At 40.6% G+C, this 16,714-nt stretch overlaps 1 protein-coding gene across 3 annotated transcripts; it reads left to right on the top strand.

Moving 5' to 3' along the window:
* The first annotated feature begins 351 nt into the window (after nt 1–351).
* DNAJA1 (DnaJ heat shock protein family (Hsp40) member A1) lies at nt 352–16,240 on the top strand. 3 transcript variants are annotated; one of them, XM_061636100.1, is made up of 9 exons: nt 352–616; nt 2,027–2,172; nt 2,935–3,112; nt 4,228–4,332; nt 4,464–4,691; nt 8,192–8,306; nt 10,114–10,229; nt 11,063–11,163; nt 14,674–16,240. In XM_061636100.1, exons 2-9 carry the CDS (start codon nt 2,041–2,043, stop codon nt 14,890–14,892), a joined length of 1,194 nt encoding a protein of 397 aa, XP_061492084.1. In that variant the 5' UTR covers nt 352–616; nt 2,027–2,040; the 3' UTR covers nt 14,893–16,240. The 3 variants fall into 3 exon arrangements, with proteins under 3 accessions (XP_061492084.1, XP_061492074.1, XP_061492093.1); XM_061636090.1 differs by having other exon boundaries at nt 353–571; XM_061636109.1 differs by lacking the exon at nt 352–616 and adding an exon at nt 904–1,116.
* The last annotated feature ends 474 nt before the right edge of the window (nt 16,241–16,714 follow it).

The following is a 16,714-nucleotide window of genomic DNA, read 5'->3' as shown; positions in this document are numbered from 1 at the left end:
TCTATATTTTTATATATCATTTAAGAAACGACAGACAATTAAAATCCCGCTGTTCTAAGTACTACACGGTACGAAACAACACGATCTTAAAATATAGCGGACATCTTTGACTTGGGCTTGTAAACTAACGAAGCTGCCCCCTGGACGAGAAGCGAACTGCAACCATAGCGGACACCGGCTTCTTTGTCAGTGTGAGCCCCATTGCATTCTGGAAGCCGTAGTCTTTCCTTAGTCTACCGGGCCGAATAGAGGCATAAGCTGAGCGGGCTACCTGTAGGGCATGACGGGATTTGTAGTGTTCGGTGATGACGTAATTGCCAGAAAGGCTATTGAAACGGAACTGGTTTTGCGTCTCCGCTTCCAGAAAGTCGTTGAATACCAATGACAGTCGATGTTAGGCAGGGGAGGAGGCAGTGTTTCCGGGAGCGGGCGGGGCTTTCTTGAAAGAGAAAACTCCCCGGATACTGCCTAGCCTGAGACCGGCTCGGAACTTTCTAGAAAAGTCGTGGTCGCCTTGCGTGTGAGAGAGAAAGAGGCCGGTGAGGGTTGGACTCGTCTGCTGCGGTGATAGGTTTGTCGAGAAAATAGCCTCTTTATTTTCTGCCGCGAGCGAATGGTGAGCGGAAGGCAAAAAGGGCTGCCCGCGCCTCCTCCACCTCTCTCCCTCCTTCCCCCAAGCCTTTGCTATTCTACAGAGAACGGGCGGGCGGTTGCGCGCGCGCGCCCCGCATCTGTGTTTGAAAGAAAGGGAGGAGGGAAAGCAGATCTGGCGCGCGCCTGATCAACTGGCGGAGGGGGTGGGGTGGCGCGGAAAAATATGACAAACCCCACCCTAGGCTTTTCGCGGGGGAGGGGCGGCTGATAGGGGGCTTCGCCTTGGAGCTGGGCTTGAGTCATCCCACGCTAAGGCTTCCAGAAGGGGAGCCCTACGAAAGCTATTGGGTGACTTATTGTCTTCCGAAGCGTGAAGTGTTGCCCTCTGGGTAATCTGTAGGAAAAAGGTGATGCTGGGGTGTGGGGGGAGACGGAGGAGGAGAACGACTTCCTTTGAAGATGAGGGACATCTGGTTGCCAGGCCTACAGGACGCATCTTTATAGTTGTCCTACGAGAGACAGGTGATTATGTGCTGGGAAGATGAAGGTTGCCAGATCAAATTTAAGAAAAACAAAGGGTGCTTTTGAGGGGAGTGGTTGGGTAGCCCACCTTGTCACTTGAAAGTGTAAAGGGCAGAAATACAAGAAGGTGCCATGTTGTTATTCAGTTTCAGTTAATGTTGGGGAGATTCCTTTTGAGGGCAAAAAACATCTGGCAGTCCTGCAAGAGGTTCCTTTTTTATTATTTAATTATTTACTAAATTTACATCCTGCCCTTCCTCCCAGAAGGAGCCCAGGGCTGCAAACAAAAACGCCAAAAACTATTCTAAAACATCTTGAAAATGAAAGACTTTAAAACATTTTAAAACAAAGCAACTTTAAAAACATATCGAGACAACGCATCTCCTAAAACATATATTTTAAAAAAAGCTTGTTGAAAGAGGAAGGTCTTCAGTAGGTGCTGAAAAGGTAACAAAGATTATGCCTGTCTACTATTCAAGGGCAGGGAATTCCAAAGGGTAGTTGCCACAACACTGCAGGTACTACAAACGAAAGTTGCAGAATAGATCTTCTCATGAGATGGTATCTGCAGGAGGCCCTTGCCTGCAGAGCGCAGTGATCAACTGGGTATATAAGGGTAAGATGAACTTTCAGGTATTCTGGTCCCAAGCTGTATAGGGCCTTGTACACCAAAGCCAGAACCTTAAACTTGGCCCAGTAGTTAATGGGCAGCCAATGCAATTCTTTCAGCAGTAGGGTGACATGTTGGTGATACCCTGCCCCAGTGAGCAGTCATGCTGCTGCATTTGGGTGACCAAGAAATGTGAAAGTGTGGGGGAGACTGGAGAGCTCTCTAGTTTATTGGGTTTGTCTGATGTGTTTTCCTGTTCTCACTTCCATTGTTAACTTTGTCCACCCCATCCTGTTACAGGTATCAACTGAACCATGGTGAAGGAGACCACTTACTATGATGTGCTTGGGGTAAAGCCTAATGCCTCCCAAGAGGAGTTGAAGAAAGCTTACAGGAAACTGGCATTGAAATATCACCCTGATAAGAATCCTAATGAGGGCGAGAAGGCAAGTGTGCGAGGCGTTCTACTCATTACTTTTGTGGACCGTGCTTTATCTTTAGGATAATCATTTGTATTGTACCTAATGGCTATGAATTTAGAATGGGTTGAATTTTGGTAGCCAGGCTATAATACATATCTTTTCCCCAGAATGTGGCATAACTAAATGCCTTTGATATCTCTTTGTCTTATGTAGATGTATTACTCTGTGCTATTAGTTTGAGCATGTGACTTGCACTCTTGAATTTGAAGGGGAGAGCAGAGAGCTAATATTGCTAAATGAGAAGCTGCTGGTAATTTGCCACCACTTTACCTTTATGACACTTTGCCTGTCCCTTGTGGAGCAAACAAACCAAAACTGTTACAGTGAAACAGGGATGTCAAAACACTGATACAATTCAGTTCAAGGCTTCTTTAAGACTGAATTTCTTGTTTTTTGTTTTTGAGAAGCTTTGAAAAACTTAAGTTCAAAGGATTGGCTGCAATCACGTTAATTCTAAAGATTCACAACTAGAAGGCTGAACATCTTAATATTTAAGTTCACACATTAAAGCCAAATATGATTTAAAAGGTCCCACCTTAGTCTTGAACTTGGGTGCAGAGTGGTATTTCCTTAAAGTTGACCTTAAAGTTGTGCAGAGGTTAACATGTGCATTTAACCACCTAGGTTTTGTGCAGCATTAAGCTCAGCTAGGGGTGTTTAATAAATGTTATAATAGTACAGGTAATCTTCTGTAAAGAGCCTAAGTTGTTCTTTAAAATCTTGTAGTTCAAACAGATTTCCCAAGCCTATGAAGTACTTTCTGATCCCAAGAAAAGAGAGTTATATGATAAAGGTGGTGAACAAGCTATAAAAGAGGGTGGTACTGGAAGCAGTTTTGGATCACCAATGGATATATTTGATATGTTCTTTGGAGGAGGTGGAAGAATGCAAAGAGAGAGAAGAGGTAACATCGAACTTTTTCAGCTCTTACTGGTTGAACATAGGCAAAGAATGGCTTCCCAGAAATCAGTGTGAAAGTGAAGATGGCCAACCCCTGCTTCAGCTACACTGAGTTTTTTATTTGTTTTAAAATATAAGATCGATTATATCTTGTGAACGTTGCGAGTTGCTTTGGAGGCTCCAGTCAAAAGAAATCCCAGTCTTAATGACTTAAACTTTATTAAAATGTCCATTTGTATTATTCATAAAATGCCTCCAATTGCAGTATCTGACATTTTAAAGTAACAAATACAAAACGTCAGCTACATAAATGGTAAAGGTTGGGCTGCAAAATGTGTTCATTAAAAACACCCCTACAACTAGTTTACAAAGCGTTCCACATGGGTTTCCTAACTTAAGTGTAAACTATTCATGTTTACTTGGAAATGTCCCACTTTTTAGTCATACTTAATACCTAGTAAATGTGCTGAAAACTGCAACCTTAGAGTGCAAACCTCACCTCCCATTTTTAGCGTAGGCTTTTTTTCATAGTGGAAAGGAGCACCACTGATGATGGGGGCTCTATCATGACAGAAGTGCCAGTTTTGCCTTCTGGGTGGAAAGCTACCATCAGCAGTTCTGTGGCAGTAGCAAGCAGTGTGCCCTGAAATGGTGGGGCACCAGTGTTTTTGGTTCTACTGGATCCAACGTCCTACAAGACCCCCTAATAGTTAAGCTTCTTTCCTACGTTTGGCGTAGCAAAAAAGAGACCTTCCCTCACTTTCTGTCCTTGCCAGCGCGAACTAGCAGGGATTTGGATGTGTTGGCGGATGTGCCATGTTGCTCCTCCCCAGCCCCTTGTTAGGGTTGCTCTGCCCATTTTTCAAGAATCCAGCTTTCCCTTTAAAGATCAAGCAGTAGAGATTTCCCTCACTTTACTGTGGTGGTGGTGGGGACGAAACTTGTTTAACATCAAGTAGCTGTAATTAAAATGACTTCCCAGTGTGGGGAAAATAGAATTAAAAAATTGAGATGCCTTTGTTAAGTGGAAATTTGATGAATCCCAAAAAAGGAAAGCCTGAACTGAAATTATTCTCTTGGCAGTCATTTCAGTCCTCAAAAACATGCCTTTTCTTACAGGTAAAAATGTTGTTCATCAGTTGTCAGTAACTCTAGAAGACTTGTACAATGGAGCAACACGAAAGCTGGCTTTACAGAAGAATGTCATTTGTGACAAATGTGAAGGTATGCTGATAAACATTGGTTGTTATTTTTTGTGGAATAGAAAAAAATCACATTCAATACAAACTGCAGTTGTTGAGAGGAAAACCATTGCCTAATGACTTGTGTGCTTTTTTAAAAATGCTGTTCTCTAGGCCGAGGAGGCAAGAAAGGTGCAGTGGAATGCTGCCTTAATTGCAGAGGAACAGGCATGCAAATAAGAATTCACCAGATAGGACCTGGAATGGTTCAGCAAATCCAGTCTGTGTGTATGGAATGTCAGGGCCACGGGGAGCGCATTAGTCCTAAGGACAGGTGTAAAAGTTGCAATGGAAGGAAGATTGTCAGAGAGAAGAAAATTCTGGAAGTCCATATTGATAAAGGTATGTGTCTTATTTTGGGTCACTTCTTTTAAATCCAGTTATCTTTGTGTGAGTAAGTAGGGGGAAGTTGACCCAGAAACTCTCAAATGCTGTAGAGGAATCTGTGCTGTTGCAGCCTACTTGGTAAGAGAAGCAGCTTGGAAGTATTTTAAGCCAATCAGTTGATGTTGAATCAAACACCAGAGAGAACCTTGGTAACCTAGAGAATTGCAGGAAAGCCTGCAGAAGAGAAAAATAAGTTGCATGGAAAATAAAGCAGTAGATCCTTCTAATAGCTCAATTGGATGCCCCAGACCTGTCAGTAGGGCAGTAAAATAGATCAATATACAGACAAGGTATGTATTTCTGCATACTTGGATTCCTGGGGCATACAAAAAGTAATGTTTTAGAATGTTTAACAGGCTTAATGAGGACTAATGGGCTGACAGATTTGAATGGGCCTTCGTGGGCAACCAGAAATTTGGGAGCATGACATCAAGGACAAGCTGATGTTCCTCTGCTGTCCCTCCAGCACCAAGTCATCAAGTGGTGGCGGAGGCACCCAGCAGGCATTTTGGAACCAGAGAGATGATGCGAAGGTTTGTTTTGACCTTCTGCTTGCTCCATTATTGGGAGGAAGCTTTGGGATTGTTTTGCTCACTAGAAGCTGGCTGAACAATTGCCATGGTGAATGAGATTGCCACGTCCTGAGAGCTGAGCATGCCAACGGTCACAAATATTGGGCAGTTGTGAGGAATGGGAGAAGACTAGCCTGCCCAAACCATTTACATAGTATCCTGGAGGAGTTCTAGGAAATAATCTAAAGGAGTTCTCAGAGAGATTTATTAGGGTTGGAGAAAAAGTGTTTCTTCAGTCCTATCTAATTGCCTCTCTTGGGCTTCCAGTTGTGAGGGGGCAAAGGCTCCCAAGAATGAGGGAGATGGGGTTAAAACAGGGTTGGTAGATATGCACCTTGAGATACATGTCTCCCTGAAACTCCTGTATAGCTACAGGGAAGGGAAGAGTACCCCACTCAGGATTGAGGCTAGATGAGGCTTTCCTGACCCTGACCCTCAACAGCCAACTCTGTAGGGAAATAGTGTGATGGTACTAGACTGCTGAAGTTCAGAGCTAGATGAGCAGGAAGATGAGATTTTGGGTAGATGGAAATACATGCACTTTACTGCTTAACAGCATAAAATCTTTTATGATTTATTTATTTATTACACAAAGTTATATGTTAATTATTTGGCATACTTATGAAATGTACAGAGCAATCCTTTGTGTTTACTTGGAAATAATACTCTCTATTTAGTGGGACATGATCTGAGGTAACAGCAGGTAAGAAGGTGGTAGCAGCCTAGTAAATGTTTTAGAGCTTCTGAGAGAAGTTCCACAGAGGGAACTTATTTCTAAGTAGATAGACATAAAATTGCTCTGTTTTGCAGGAGGGTATACATGTTAATAGTTGAGGAGAGATACAAAAAGCTTGACCACAAGGGAAGGGGTAGGTCAAAAGGATGGCAGTTGCAAGATATTAGTTTCTAAAATGTGGTATCACCAGATTAGATCACAGGTCACCAGAAAAAGGCACACAGCAAGAAATATGAAGAACTGCGTATCTTCTTGGCAGTGGAAGAAAACAAAGAACCTGTATGTTTTTACAGAGATGGCAGCACCCTCTAGATGCAGAAATGCATCTTGGGTGTAAGCATAGTATATGTCTATATACTATACACAGAAATTCATTCTCCAATGCTGTAAGTCATTTAAATAAAAAAAATCTTTATACAACACATTTTTGAATGAGTAAAAAAAAAAGTCTTAAAGCATTTCAATCATTTTTTAAAAAGTTGTAAGAGCTTTTTCAGTATTCCCCAAAATTTCAAATTTTTCCAGTGGGGAAAAATTGAAAACCAGCCCAGAGGGGATGGTAAGTGGTGGACACTTCCTCCCTGCATTCCCCCCCCCCGCCTTCACATCTCTATTTTACATTGGTTGCCAGTTTGTGGATTCAAGTTAGGGTGCTCACACTTGTGTGTAAACCCCTAAATGGCTTAAGTCCTAAATATCTGAAAGACCGCCTCCTTCCCTACGGATCTTCTCAGTGGTTGAGATCAGCAGAGAGGGTTCTCTTAGATGTTCCTCTGTCTTCAGAAGCTAGGGGAGAGGGTTGGCCCAGGAGAGGGCATTTCCTTTGGCAGCCCTTAAGTTGTGGAACTCCTTCCTCACATAGGTGTGTCTGGCACTTTTATTGTATACCTTTTATCATATGCTGAAGACACACCTCTTTACCCTGGCCTTTGACACTTGACATACATATTTTTAGTTGTGGTTGTAGTTGTCATTTGTTTTGAATTGTTTTTAATGTTCTACTTTACATTGCTGTGACCTGCCCTGGGACCTTCTGAAGAAGGGGGGAATGATGATTGTGGTGATGGTGGAGATCCTGGTTATCAACTCCCTAAAGGGGAGCTGAGTGAGCTAAGTCAGTCAAAGGACAATCATGTAGACCATAATAAATATTAACAAGTGCCTCCCCTGTTGTGCAAGAGGCATAAGCAGGACATGGAAGTTCATAAACTTGGATGGAAGCCACAGTATATTGAAATATTTTATGATGGAATATGGATGTTAATTTCTTTGGCTTGTATCAAATGCTGCTGTTGTACTTGTGCAATGAGACCTCTGCAGCCCACCATGAACCCTCAAAATTTGTTCTAGAGTGTTATGGAGCCCTCTGGAGCAGATTTTGGGGTGTGAGAGAGGAAAGGTAGGAGAAGTCCCACTTGCGCAGCATTGGATACAACTCTCCTTTACTGTGGGTGTTCTGTGAGACACCCTTTGCTCAGGCTTGTTTTTTCCCCTTGAAGTGGTGTATCTGTTGAAAAGCAAAGTTTAAAAAAAGAAAATTGGATGGAAGGTGTTTCACATAATCACATTAATTGTGGTTCCTAAGAGTATTGTGGGAGAGGAGTGTGGCTGCCACTGTTAACTGTTCAAATGCTTGGCATAGATGGCTGTTTAGATCTTCTTGTTTTTGGATGGAAAAATTTTGAGAAACATGCATTAAAATATTTATATTCGACCTTTCTGCTTCACATTTAAGATTCTCAAGGTGGCTTACATAAAAACAATCAAACAACAATTAAAAATAGTAAGAAAACAGACAGAGTAGCAGGTAAAATACAGGTCACAATACAGAAAACCTAAGCAAGGAGCCAGGCCAATAACACAATAAAACTCAGACCATATATAAAATAATGGCTTAATTATAAAAACACATACCTCTACTGCTGCCATACCAACTCTTCAAGTCCCTAGTCTCCCAAAAACCTTCTCATTCTCTGACCCTTCTTAATTAACATCTTGCCACTTTTACACATACTGCCAAACTTAGTAACGTGTACAATTCTTTTGCAGCAGCGAGGAATGCTAAAGCCTGTTAATGCCTATAATACATGCTAGTATGTGATGATCTTTTGCTGTTTATCAATTCTTTTGTGGTACCTTTGCAATAGGAATGAAAGATGGTCAGAAGATAACTTTTCATGGTGAAGGTGACCAAGAACCAGGATTGGAGCCAGGAGATATCATCATTGTCTTGGATCAGAAAGACCATTCTTTGTTTACAAGGTAGGTCTGTGAACAAACAACTATAGGAATTTTAGCTTAATTAACATGTAAAGGATGGTTAATGTATATATTGCCAATCCAAGGTTTATTTTTGGATCAGAAGAAGCTGCAGTTGGAGAATTAAGAATTTAATGTTTTGATTCAGTGAGAGTCGAGGATAGCCAGAAAATAGCTAAGTTAACAACCAAACTGTAGCCATCTGAGAGACAGGGTTGCTACTATAAGCCTACAGGGGAAACAGATATAAATTGGGGTGAGAAGCCACTTTTGGATGGAAGGCTAGATCCAAAAGTGACCAGTCCTCTGTAGGCCACACTGACAGGTGGGGCTTAATGTGGTCATAACTGTTCCTTTGCAGCTGCGCGTCTGCTGTGCTGCACCTGTCATCATATGATACCAGGTCAGGTGAAAATTTAGGTGGGTGTGGCCTCCCAAAATGAAAGGGAGTAAAATAATTATTTTAACTCAAAAATGAATGTAATGCAGAGAATCTGGGGGGAAACTGCACAATACTTAATGTGGCTGGCAATTGAGAAATGTTGGTAGTAGTGTACATGTGAGCACATGCACACATTAAGAAGAAAGGTAGCACACTAACAACCATAACTTCCTCAAACACATCAAAACAAGAATTATTTTAAAAGCACTTCAAGTCATGGCAGATATTTAAACCTTTAAAAATACATAAACAAAATTTGCAAGATAGAAATCTTAAAATTTTGAAAGCAAACTGTTGTTGAAACAACTCTAGCTGCAAGATTCAATAGTCTGAGAGTACCTTCCCTGCTCAATGTTACCAGTCACTGATTGCTAGTATGGAAGGACAACTTCACAAGTGGTTAGTGTGGTGAAGCCTTATAAGACCATTAGCCTTTAGTATGCATTAGAATCCATGGCAGCGGGGGGGGGGAATCTTAGCATACTTTTCTCACCACACATGACCAAGGAGATCTGGTGAAAAAACTTGCCGCTTAGTGAGTTAATAATCTGTATTAGATGACACTGATTCACTGAAAACAGGCTTGGCAGATGTGATAAAATGCTGGAAATTAGGAGGGGAGACTGGATGTAGTTACCTTTCAGTTACTTATGTTCACATTTATAGTATCTATTATAGCAAAGCTAAGCCTTTAGCAACAGATCACAGTGACAAAAGCATTTCCCACCCAACTTTAAATTAACTAGTTGGTAGATTCTCAGCACAGAAATGAACGGCCCTGATCTTTGGTCACAGGAAGCAATATATACATGTAGTGCTATTAGGACAAGGAAATGCTGTGTGTGTATGTGAACCTCTGAGGGCAGCCAGAATAGGGCAACATTGGGGGAAGAGTATATTTCTATCCTCTTATTCAATGTCTGTCAAAAGTTGGATGTCTTCACAAATTGCAAAATCTGATCATCAGAAGCATAGTGCAACTTAATGGCCAGATTTCAAAGAGTTGTGCTTGGCAAAATATTCTTTATGGCTGGTACACCATAAAATCTTATTTTTCCTTTGTAACAAATAAAGGAAAAACCTGGGACCAGAATAAGCTATGAAGTCCTGTCACTTTACAGAATCCTAAGGGTGTTTTCATTTCTTCAGGGGAAAGAATTACATTTTTATATTTTAGAAGCAAAGACTGTATGACTGTTCTCATAATTGTATTCAGAATCTGTACATCCACTTCTTATTTCAGTAGTACCTTTAACTGTCTTAGCACAAGCAGCTGAGTTATGCCTTGCCATTTTGGAATTGCTATCCTGTACCATTGATGACACATAGCCCCACAGTTCTGTGGCATATAGTTCTTTTTCTCTACAGACGAGGTGAAGACCTGGTCATGTGCATGGATATCCAACTAGTTGAGGCACTGTGTGGTTTCCAAAAACCAATTGCTATGCTGGATAATCGAACCATAATCATTACTTCTCATCCTGGTAAGTATATATTGCTTTGAGAACATGTGTTCTGGGTGTATTTATTGTTGATGGTAAAACTTTCAAGTAATAAATATTTGGAGCTAACAGTTAGCAACAATCACTGTAGAAACTGAACACTATAAAGGAGGTATATAATTATTGTGATCTTTAGAAATGTGTTCATACCCATGGAATGAAAACTTGTGATTCCCAACAACTGGTAGGTATTCTACCACTAGCATGACACAATTATAGTATGCAATATTTCACAAGTGGAGGTACTTGTACTTGACTCCATAGACGCCTAGTTGGCCCCTGTGAGGACAGGATTCTGGACTAGGAGGACCTTTGACCTGATCCAGCAGGGCTCTTGTTTTCTTAGGAAATCAAAATACAATTTCCATAAAATCTAGCATTCATTGTAGCAGTGTACAAATATCTTTGTGGTGATAGAGTCATTTTGCCTTGGATTAATGGATAGAGAAATGTCACCATTATGAAATTGAAATTAAGCTTTCAGATACAGATCTTGAAAGTACTCTAACATTGAACCTGGTTTGATTTGTAAGCACGGTTTCTTCTGCCTGTCCGTTTGGACCAGCTTCCACTTCAATAACTGCTGTTATCTGTGTAAGTGTTTGCACTACACTTTTTCAGCATAAAATAAGTTTACTTGACTGCTCCATGTTTTTTTCTCCTCACCCTCTTATGTCTATTAAATTGTAAGTATTTCTCATAGGGAGTAGTCTTATTTCTTTGTACAGAGATCGGTAGAATGCTAGGTATATGATAAATATGGTTGCAAATATAGGTCTATTGATGACAGTACCTTCTTTCCTTTTGATTCTTAGGTCATATTGTAAAACACGGAGATATTAAGTGTGTACTGAATGAGGGAATGCCAATCTATCGCAGGCCATATGAAAAGGGCCGTCTGATCATTGAGTTCAAGGTAAGATGCAGCTGACCAAAGTCGGAAGTCACTGATGATTGGTTGAAATTTCTCCTATACATGCAAGAGAATGCTACCTTGTGAAGGTTCATATTCTGTGCTTTAAATAAATCCAAAACTGATTTATTTAACTATGCAAATAGGCCTTCTGCTTGCAAACTTCTGGCTGCCAAAATGTATTTTACACACACCTCTAGATCTCTAGAGATAGAATGGTGTGTAAGTGAATGCACTTGTTTATTATGTGCCTTCAAGTTGATTACGACTAATGGCGACCCTATGAATCAGCGACCTCCAGTAGCATCTGTCATGAACCACCCTGTCCAGATATTGTAAGTTCAAGTCTATGGCTTCCTTTATGGAATCGATCCATCTCTTGTTTGGCCTTCCTCTTTTTCTACTCCCTTCTGTTTTTCCCAGCATTATTGTCTTTTCTAGTGAATCATGTCTTTTCATTATGTGTCCAAAGTATAATAACATTAGTTTCATCATTTTAGCTTCTAGTGATAGTTCTGGTTTTATTTGTTCTAACATCTAATTATTTGTGTTTTTCATAGTCTGTGGTATCCACAAGGCTCTCCTCCAACACATTTCAGATGAGTTGATTTTTCTCGTACCCGCTTTTTTCACTGTCCAACTTTCCCATCCATACATAGAGATCAGGAATACCACAGTCTGAATGATCCTGACTTTAGTGTTCAGTGATACATCTTTGCATTTGAGGACCTTTTCTAGTTCTCTCATAGCTGCCCTCCCCAGTCCTAGCCTTCTTCTGATTTCTTGATGATTGTTTCCATTTTGGTTAATGTCTGTGCCAAGGTATTGATAATCCTTGACAAGTTCATTGTCCTTGTTGTCAACTTTAAAGTTACATAACGCCTCTGTGATTACTTTAGTCTTCTTGACGTTCAGCTGCAGTTCTGCTTTTATGCTTTCCTCTTTAACTTCCATCAGCATTCATTTCAAATCATTACAGGTTTCTGCTAGTAGTATGCTGTTGTCTGCATATCTTAAATTATTGATATTTCATGCCTCCTTTATCTTGGTCCAATCCCGCTATATGTTCTCCGTATAGATTAAACAAATAGGGTGATAAAATGCACCCCTATCTCACACCCTTTCCAACTGGGAACCAGTCGGTTTCTCCATATTCTATCCTTACAGTAGCCTCTTGTCCAGAGTATAGGTTACACATCAGGACAATCAGATGCTGTGGCACCCCCATTTAGTTTAAAGCATTCCATAGTTTTTCATGATCTACACAATCAAAGGCTTTGCTGTAATCTATAAAGCACAGGGTGATTTCCTTCTGAAATGACTTGGTCTGTTCCGTTATCCAATGTATGTTTGAGATATGATCTCTGGTGCCTCTTGCCTTTCTAAATCCAGCTTGGACGTCTGGCATTTCTCACTCCATATATGGCAGGAGCCTTTGTTGTAGGATCTTGAGCATTACTTGACTTGCCTGGGATATTAAGGCAATAGTTTGATAATTACTGCATTCCCTGGAATCCCTTTTCTTTGGAATTGGGATATATATTGAATGCTTCCAGCACAGCCGCCCCTAGGCACCGGGAAATGGGGCAGTTGCCCCCGGCCCTGCACTTTGGGGGGCCCTGTGCTTGGCGTACCCAAGGAAGCTTCTCTTCTCACCTCCCCGCGCCTTTCCCCTTTTAGCAGCTGGTGCCTCCCGCTCTCGGCTTTCCTGCCACAGAAAGGGAGGAAAGCCTCTGCGAGAAGGACGAAGAAGCTTCTTTCCCCTCGGGCAGCACTGCAGAGGCAGCTCCGTTCCGCACAGGGGAAGAGGCAGGAGTGTGGTGGTGGTGGCGGCAGCGAGCCGGACCGAGGTGAAGGTGCAGAGCTGCAGAAGTCCCATTGGTGCCGCCGCTCGCTTTTCTAAGGAGTTTCGCAGTGCACCTTAGAGTCGTGCTCACCTTCCTGTTTCTCCTGCTGTGATGGAGCCAGCTCAGAGGACGTGACCTCTAGCAATTGAACTCTCACGCTTAAAAACAAATAAAGCAGGGCAGGGAGAGGGAAGGAAGGGGTTTTGACTATGGCTTTCTTCCACAAAAGAGTTGTGCAATTCTTTTCCTCCCTGCTCATTGAGTCCAGTTGAGTTTCTTGTGTCTTACTACCAGGCAGTGGTTATAGATTAACAGGCGATATTTTCCTTTGCAACACTAAGGTTAGGTGCTGCAACGAGAACAAAATATTTGTCTTGCCTTGTGTGTGTGTGTGAAAATTTTATAGGCTCTTTTTCCGTTTCCTCATCCTTTAGTTAGTAAGGTACGTGTCTTCTACCTCATGAGTAAAGGAAGATACAGAGACTGGTGTTAAAAACCCCTGTCAGATTATAGGATTGACTAGAAGCAGACCATTTCAGTACAGAGTTGCAGAAATATGTTTGGATGCTCTAAGCTTGTAAAAGTGGACATCTGATGAGGGTTTTTTTTAGTACAATGTGAAAATAGTGTATCTAGTACTGTTGGCATTGAGAAAAAAAAATAGTGCCAAGACAACAGAGGCATAAATTTGATTATAAATGTGCCGCTAGTTCATTTGAGTGTTGAATATAATTACATATATTTATAAATAAAATCTCTCTCTCTCAATATATAAAGAATGTGGGGGGGGGAGAACTATGCTTTTGTGCCAGGCCCTGCACGTGCTAAGGGAGGGCCTGGCTTCCAGTCTGTGGGCCATTGTTTAGTTTTCCATGTTTGTTGACATATTTTTGTCAAAATTTGGACAGATTGCCTCAGTAGCTTGTAGCAATTCTGTTGGTATGCCATCTGTTCCTTGTGATTTGTTTTTTCCAAGTATTTTAAGAGCAGCTTTCACCTCACATTCTAAAATGTCTGGTTCTTCATACGGTTCCTCCATGAATGAATCTGTCATTCTTGCATCTCTTTTATAGAGTTCTTCAGTGTATTGCTTCCATCTTCCTTTCAATCAATGTGTTCTCCTGTTGATCATTCAACATCCCTACCCTTGGTTTAAATTTCCCTTTCATTTCTCTAATCTTTTGGAACAGGGCTCTTGTTCTACCTTTTTTGTTGTTCTCTTCTATTTCTATACAATAACTGTTGGAATAGTTCTTTGTCCCTACATACTAGTCGCTCTATTGATCTCCTTTTGCTTTTCTTCTCTTTAACCATTGTAAGAGTTTCTTCAGTCATCCACTGAGGTCTTTCTCTCTTTTTAACTAGAGGTATGTCTTTGCGTTCTTCCTTAATAATGTCTGACTTCAATCCATAGTTCTTCTGGTTCTCTATCAACTAAGTTTAAACTTATTTGATCTTTATATTCCTTATTTCCTTATTTGATCTTTATATTCTTCTGGGATATTATTTAAATTTTATTTTGGCATTATGATTGCTTTGTTCTTCTTTAGCTTTACTCTGATTTTTGATATTACCAGTTCATGATCTGTACCGAAGTATGCTCCTGGTCTTGTTTTGGCAGAAAGTTTTACCATCTTCTGTTACTAATAGCATTTCCTAATTTCAGGTGATCTTTCCAGATAGTGGCTTCCTTTCCCCAGATAAGCTGCGTCTATTGGAAAAGCTGCTACCTCCAAGGCAAGAAGTGGAAGAAACTGAAGATATGGATCAGGTAGAGTTGGTGGACTTTGACCCATCTCAGGAAAGAAGACACCATTACAATGGGGAAGCCTATGAAGATGATGAGCACCAACCCAGAGGTGGTGTCCAGTGCCAGACATCTTAAAATGGCCTCATGATTTCCCTTGTGCTGCTTATTCTGTATGTCAGTTGTGGATGAGTGAAGGACTAAGATTGCTAAACTTTCTCTCAAACTTGCCATTGTCCCTGTAATATTTAAAACATAGTTGTTTTTAATTCAAGTTAATAAATTTAAATCAGTAAAATGCTACTCTTCAATCAAGTTGGAATGATGTTCCTATTGCCGTATGGCCTCTTAAGGAAACTAGAAGCCACTTTGCTCTCTTTTTTTATTTTGTGCATTGTAAGTGTATTGTGTGCAAATGCACTGGCTTAGTATTCTGTGATTTGTTTAGTATTATAAATTATATTCCTTCTTAAGTAATGCACATGTATTTATGATTCATGTTAAAGATGTGAAATTAAAGTTTTGTATTCATCTGCTCCTAGAAAACATTGATTTGTTTTTGATGTACTGTGGTTGGTTGCAACTTTACAAGGTATTGTCCTGCCCTGGAAAGTTGTGGCCCTCCTGCAAAAAAACTTTAGCTTGTATGCTGGATAAACATGCTCTGTTAATGCTATATAGGATCTTAACATGGCTTATGGGTGAAAGGAGTTGAGAATTCAACCTACATAGTGCTCACGTGGGATGAAAACCCAGAATCCTTAGATTGTGAATAGGAAATACTCAGCACTTTTAATCATGCAACTGAGAAGTGCCATGATTAGTAGACTAAAGGTAGAAAATATACACAACTTTAAATAAGAAAGCTGCATCATTTGATCTTACTACATATTTATCTTACAGTGATCCTGTTTTAACAATATTCAAATTCTTAGACTGCATGAGTAGTTGTAGAAAACCCCTAACACTGTCAAAATAATTCAGATAGTTTTGTGTGCACTTTCTTTAAAAAAGGGCTACTTCCACAATTAACCATTTCAAAATGTTAACTGTCCCTATAACTTAATTGCCTACTGAAGGCTTTATATTCCAGTTCATACCTGGGTCTTGATAACTGGGGCAGGGGCTTAATAAGAGTCAAACTCAGCTGTGACTCAAAACTCAGGTGACACTTGACTTTTTTCTAACACCTCTTGCGATAAGCCCAGCACCATGCTGTACATAAAGAGCAAGTAGGCTAACTACAGCAGTCTAATTCCTCATGTAGTTGTGACACAGATCTTGTCCATTTGAGGCTTTGATCTGACTTTCTAGTCTGTTCTTTGGCAGGGGGTTGATTAAGTTATATGGCAAATTATGGTCCTTGTGATAAGGATGAGATAGTGGAATTGAGTATGTGACTTCTAAAAAAACCCCGCTTAGATATTGTATTTAAACTGAGTTTCAACCCATAGGGAGAATAAATAAATACTGTGCTTACTTTTAACAGCTTCATCTTGCTTCCTTTTTTAACCTAAATTGCTAATCACAAAGCATGTACGAGATTAAGGCAAAGCATTTCCATTGGCTACACCTAGAGGGGGAATGGGTTAATACGCTGATCAGTTGCAAAATGTCTTTGAAACAAATAAAAAAATGGACTCAAGCTATTCCCACCAATTTTACATTAAAAAGAGGTGGAGCTGGTGTCATGTGCCCCTATTTTCAGAAAAAAGATGGACTGGAACCAGCAGAACACTAAGTATGTCTATGCTAATGTCGTGAAAAATTCTGCTCCTACTGCAACAGCTGTTTCTTGGCACTGGCCTGGTACGGAGAATGCTAGACTATGATGTAAACATGCTTCTGGATTGTTTATACAACTCCTGCCATAGGTACAAGAACAAAAGTTCTTGCTTCCAGTTTGTTACATTCAAACCCTTTACTATGGTTTGGGCCGTAAACTTTATAGAAACAAGGC

This window comes from Rhineura floridana, chromosome 1 (genome assembly GCF_030035675.1).
Source record: "Rhineura floridana isolate rRhiFlo1 chromosome 1, rRhiFlo1.hap2, whole genome shotgun sequence".
Lineage (NCBI taxonomy): Eukaryota > Metazoa > Chordata > Lepidosauria > Squamata > Rhineuridae > Rhineura > Rhineura floridana.
This window is presented reverse-complemented; position numbering and strand designations above follow the sequence as displayed.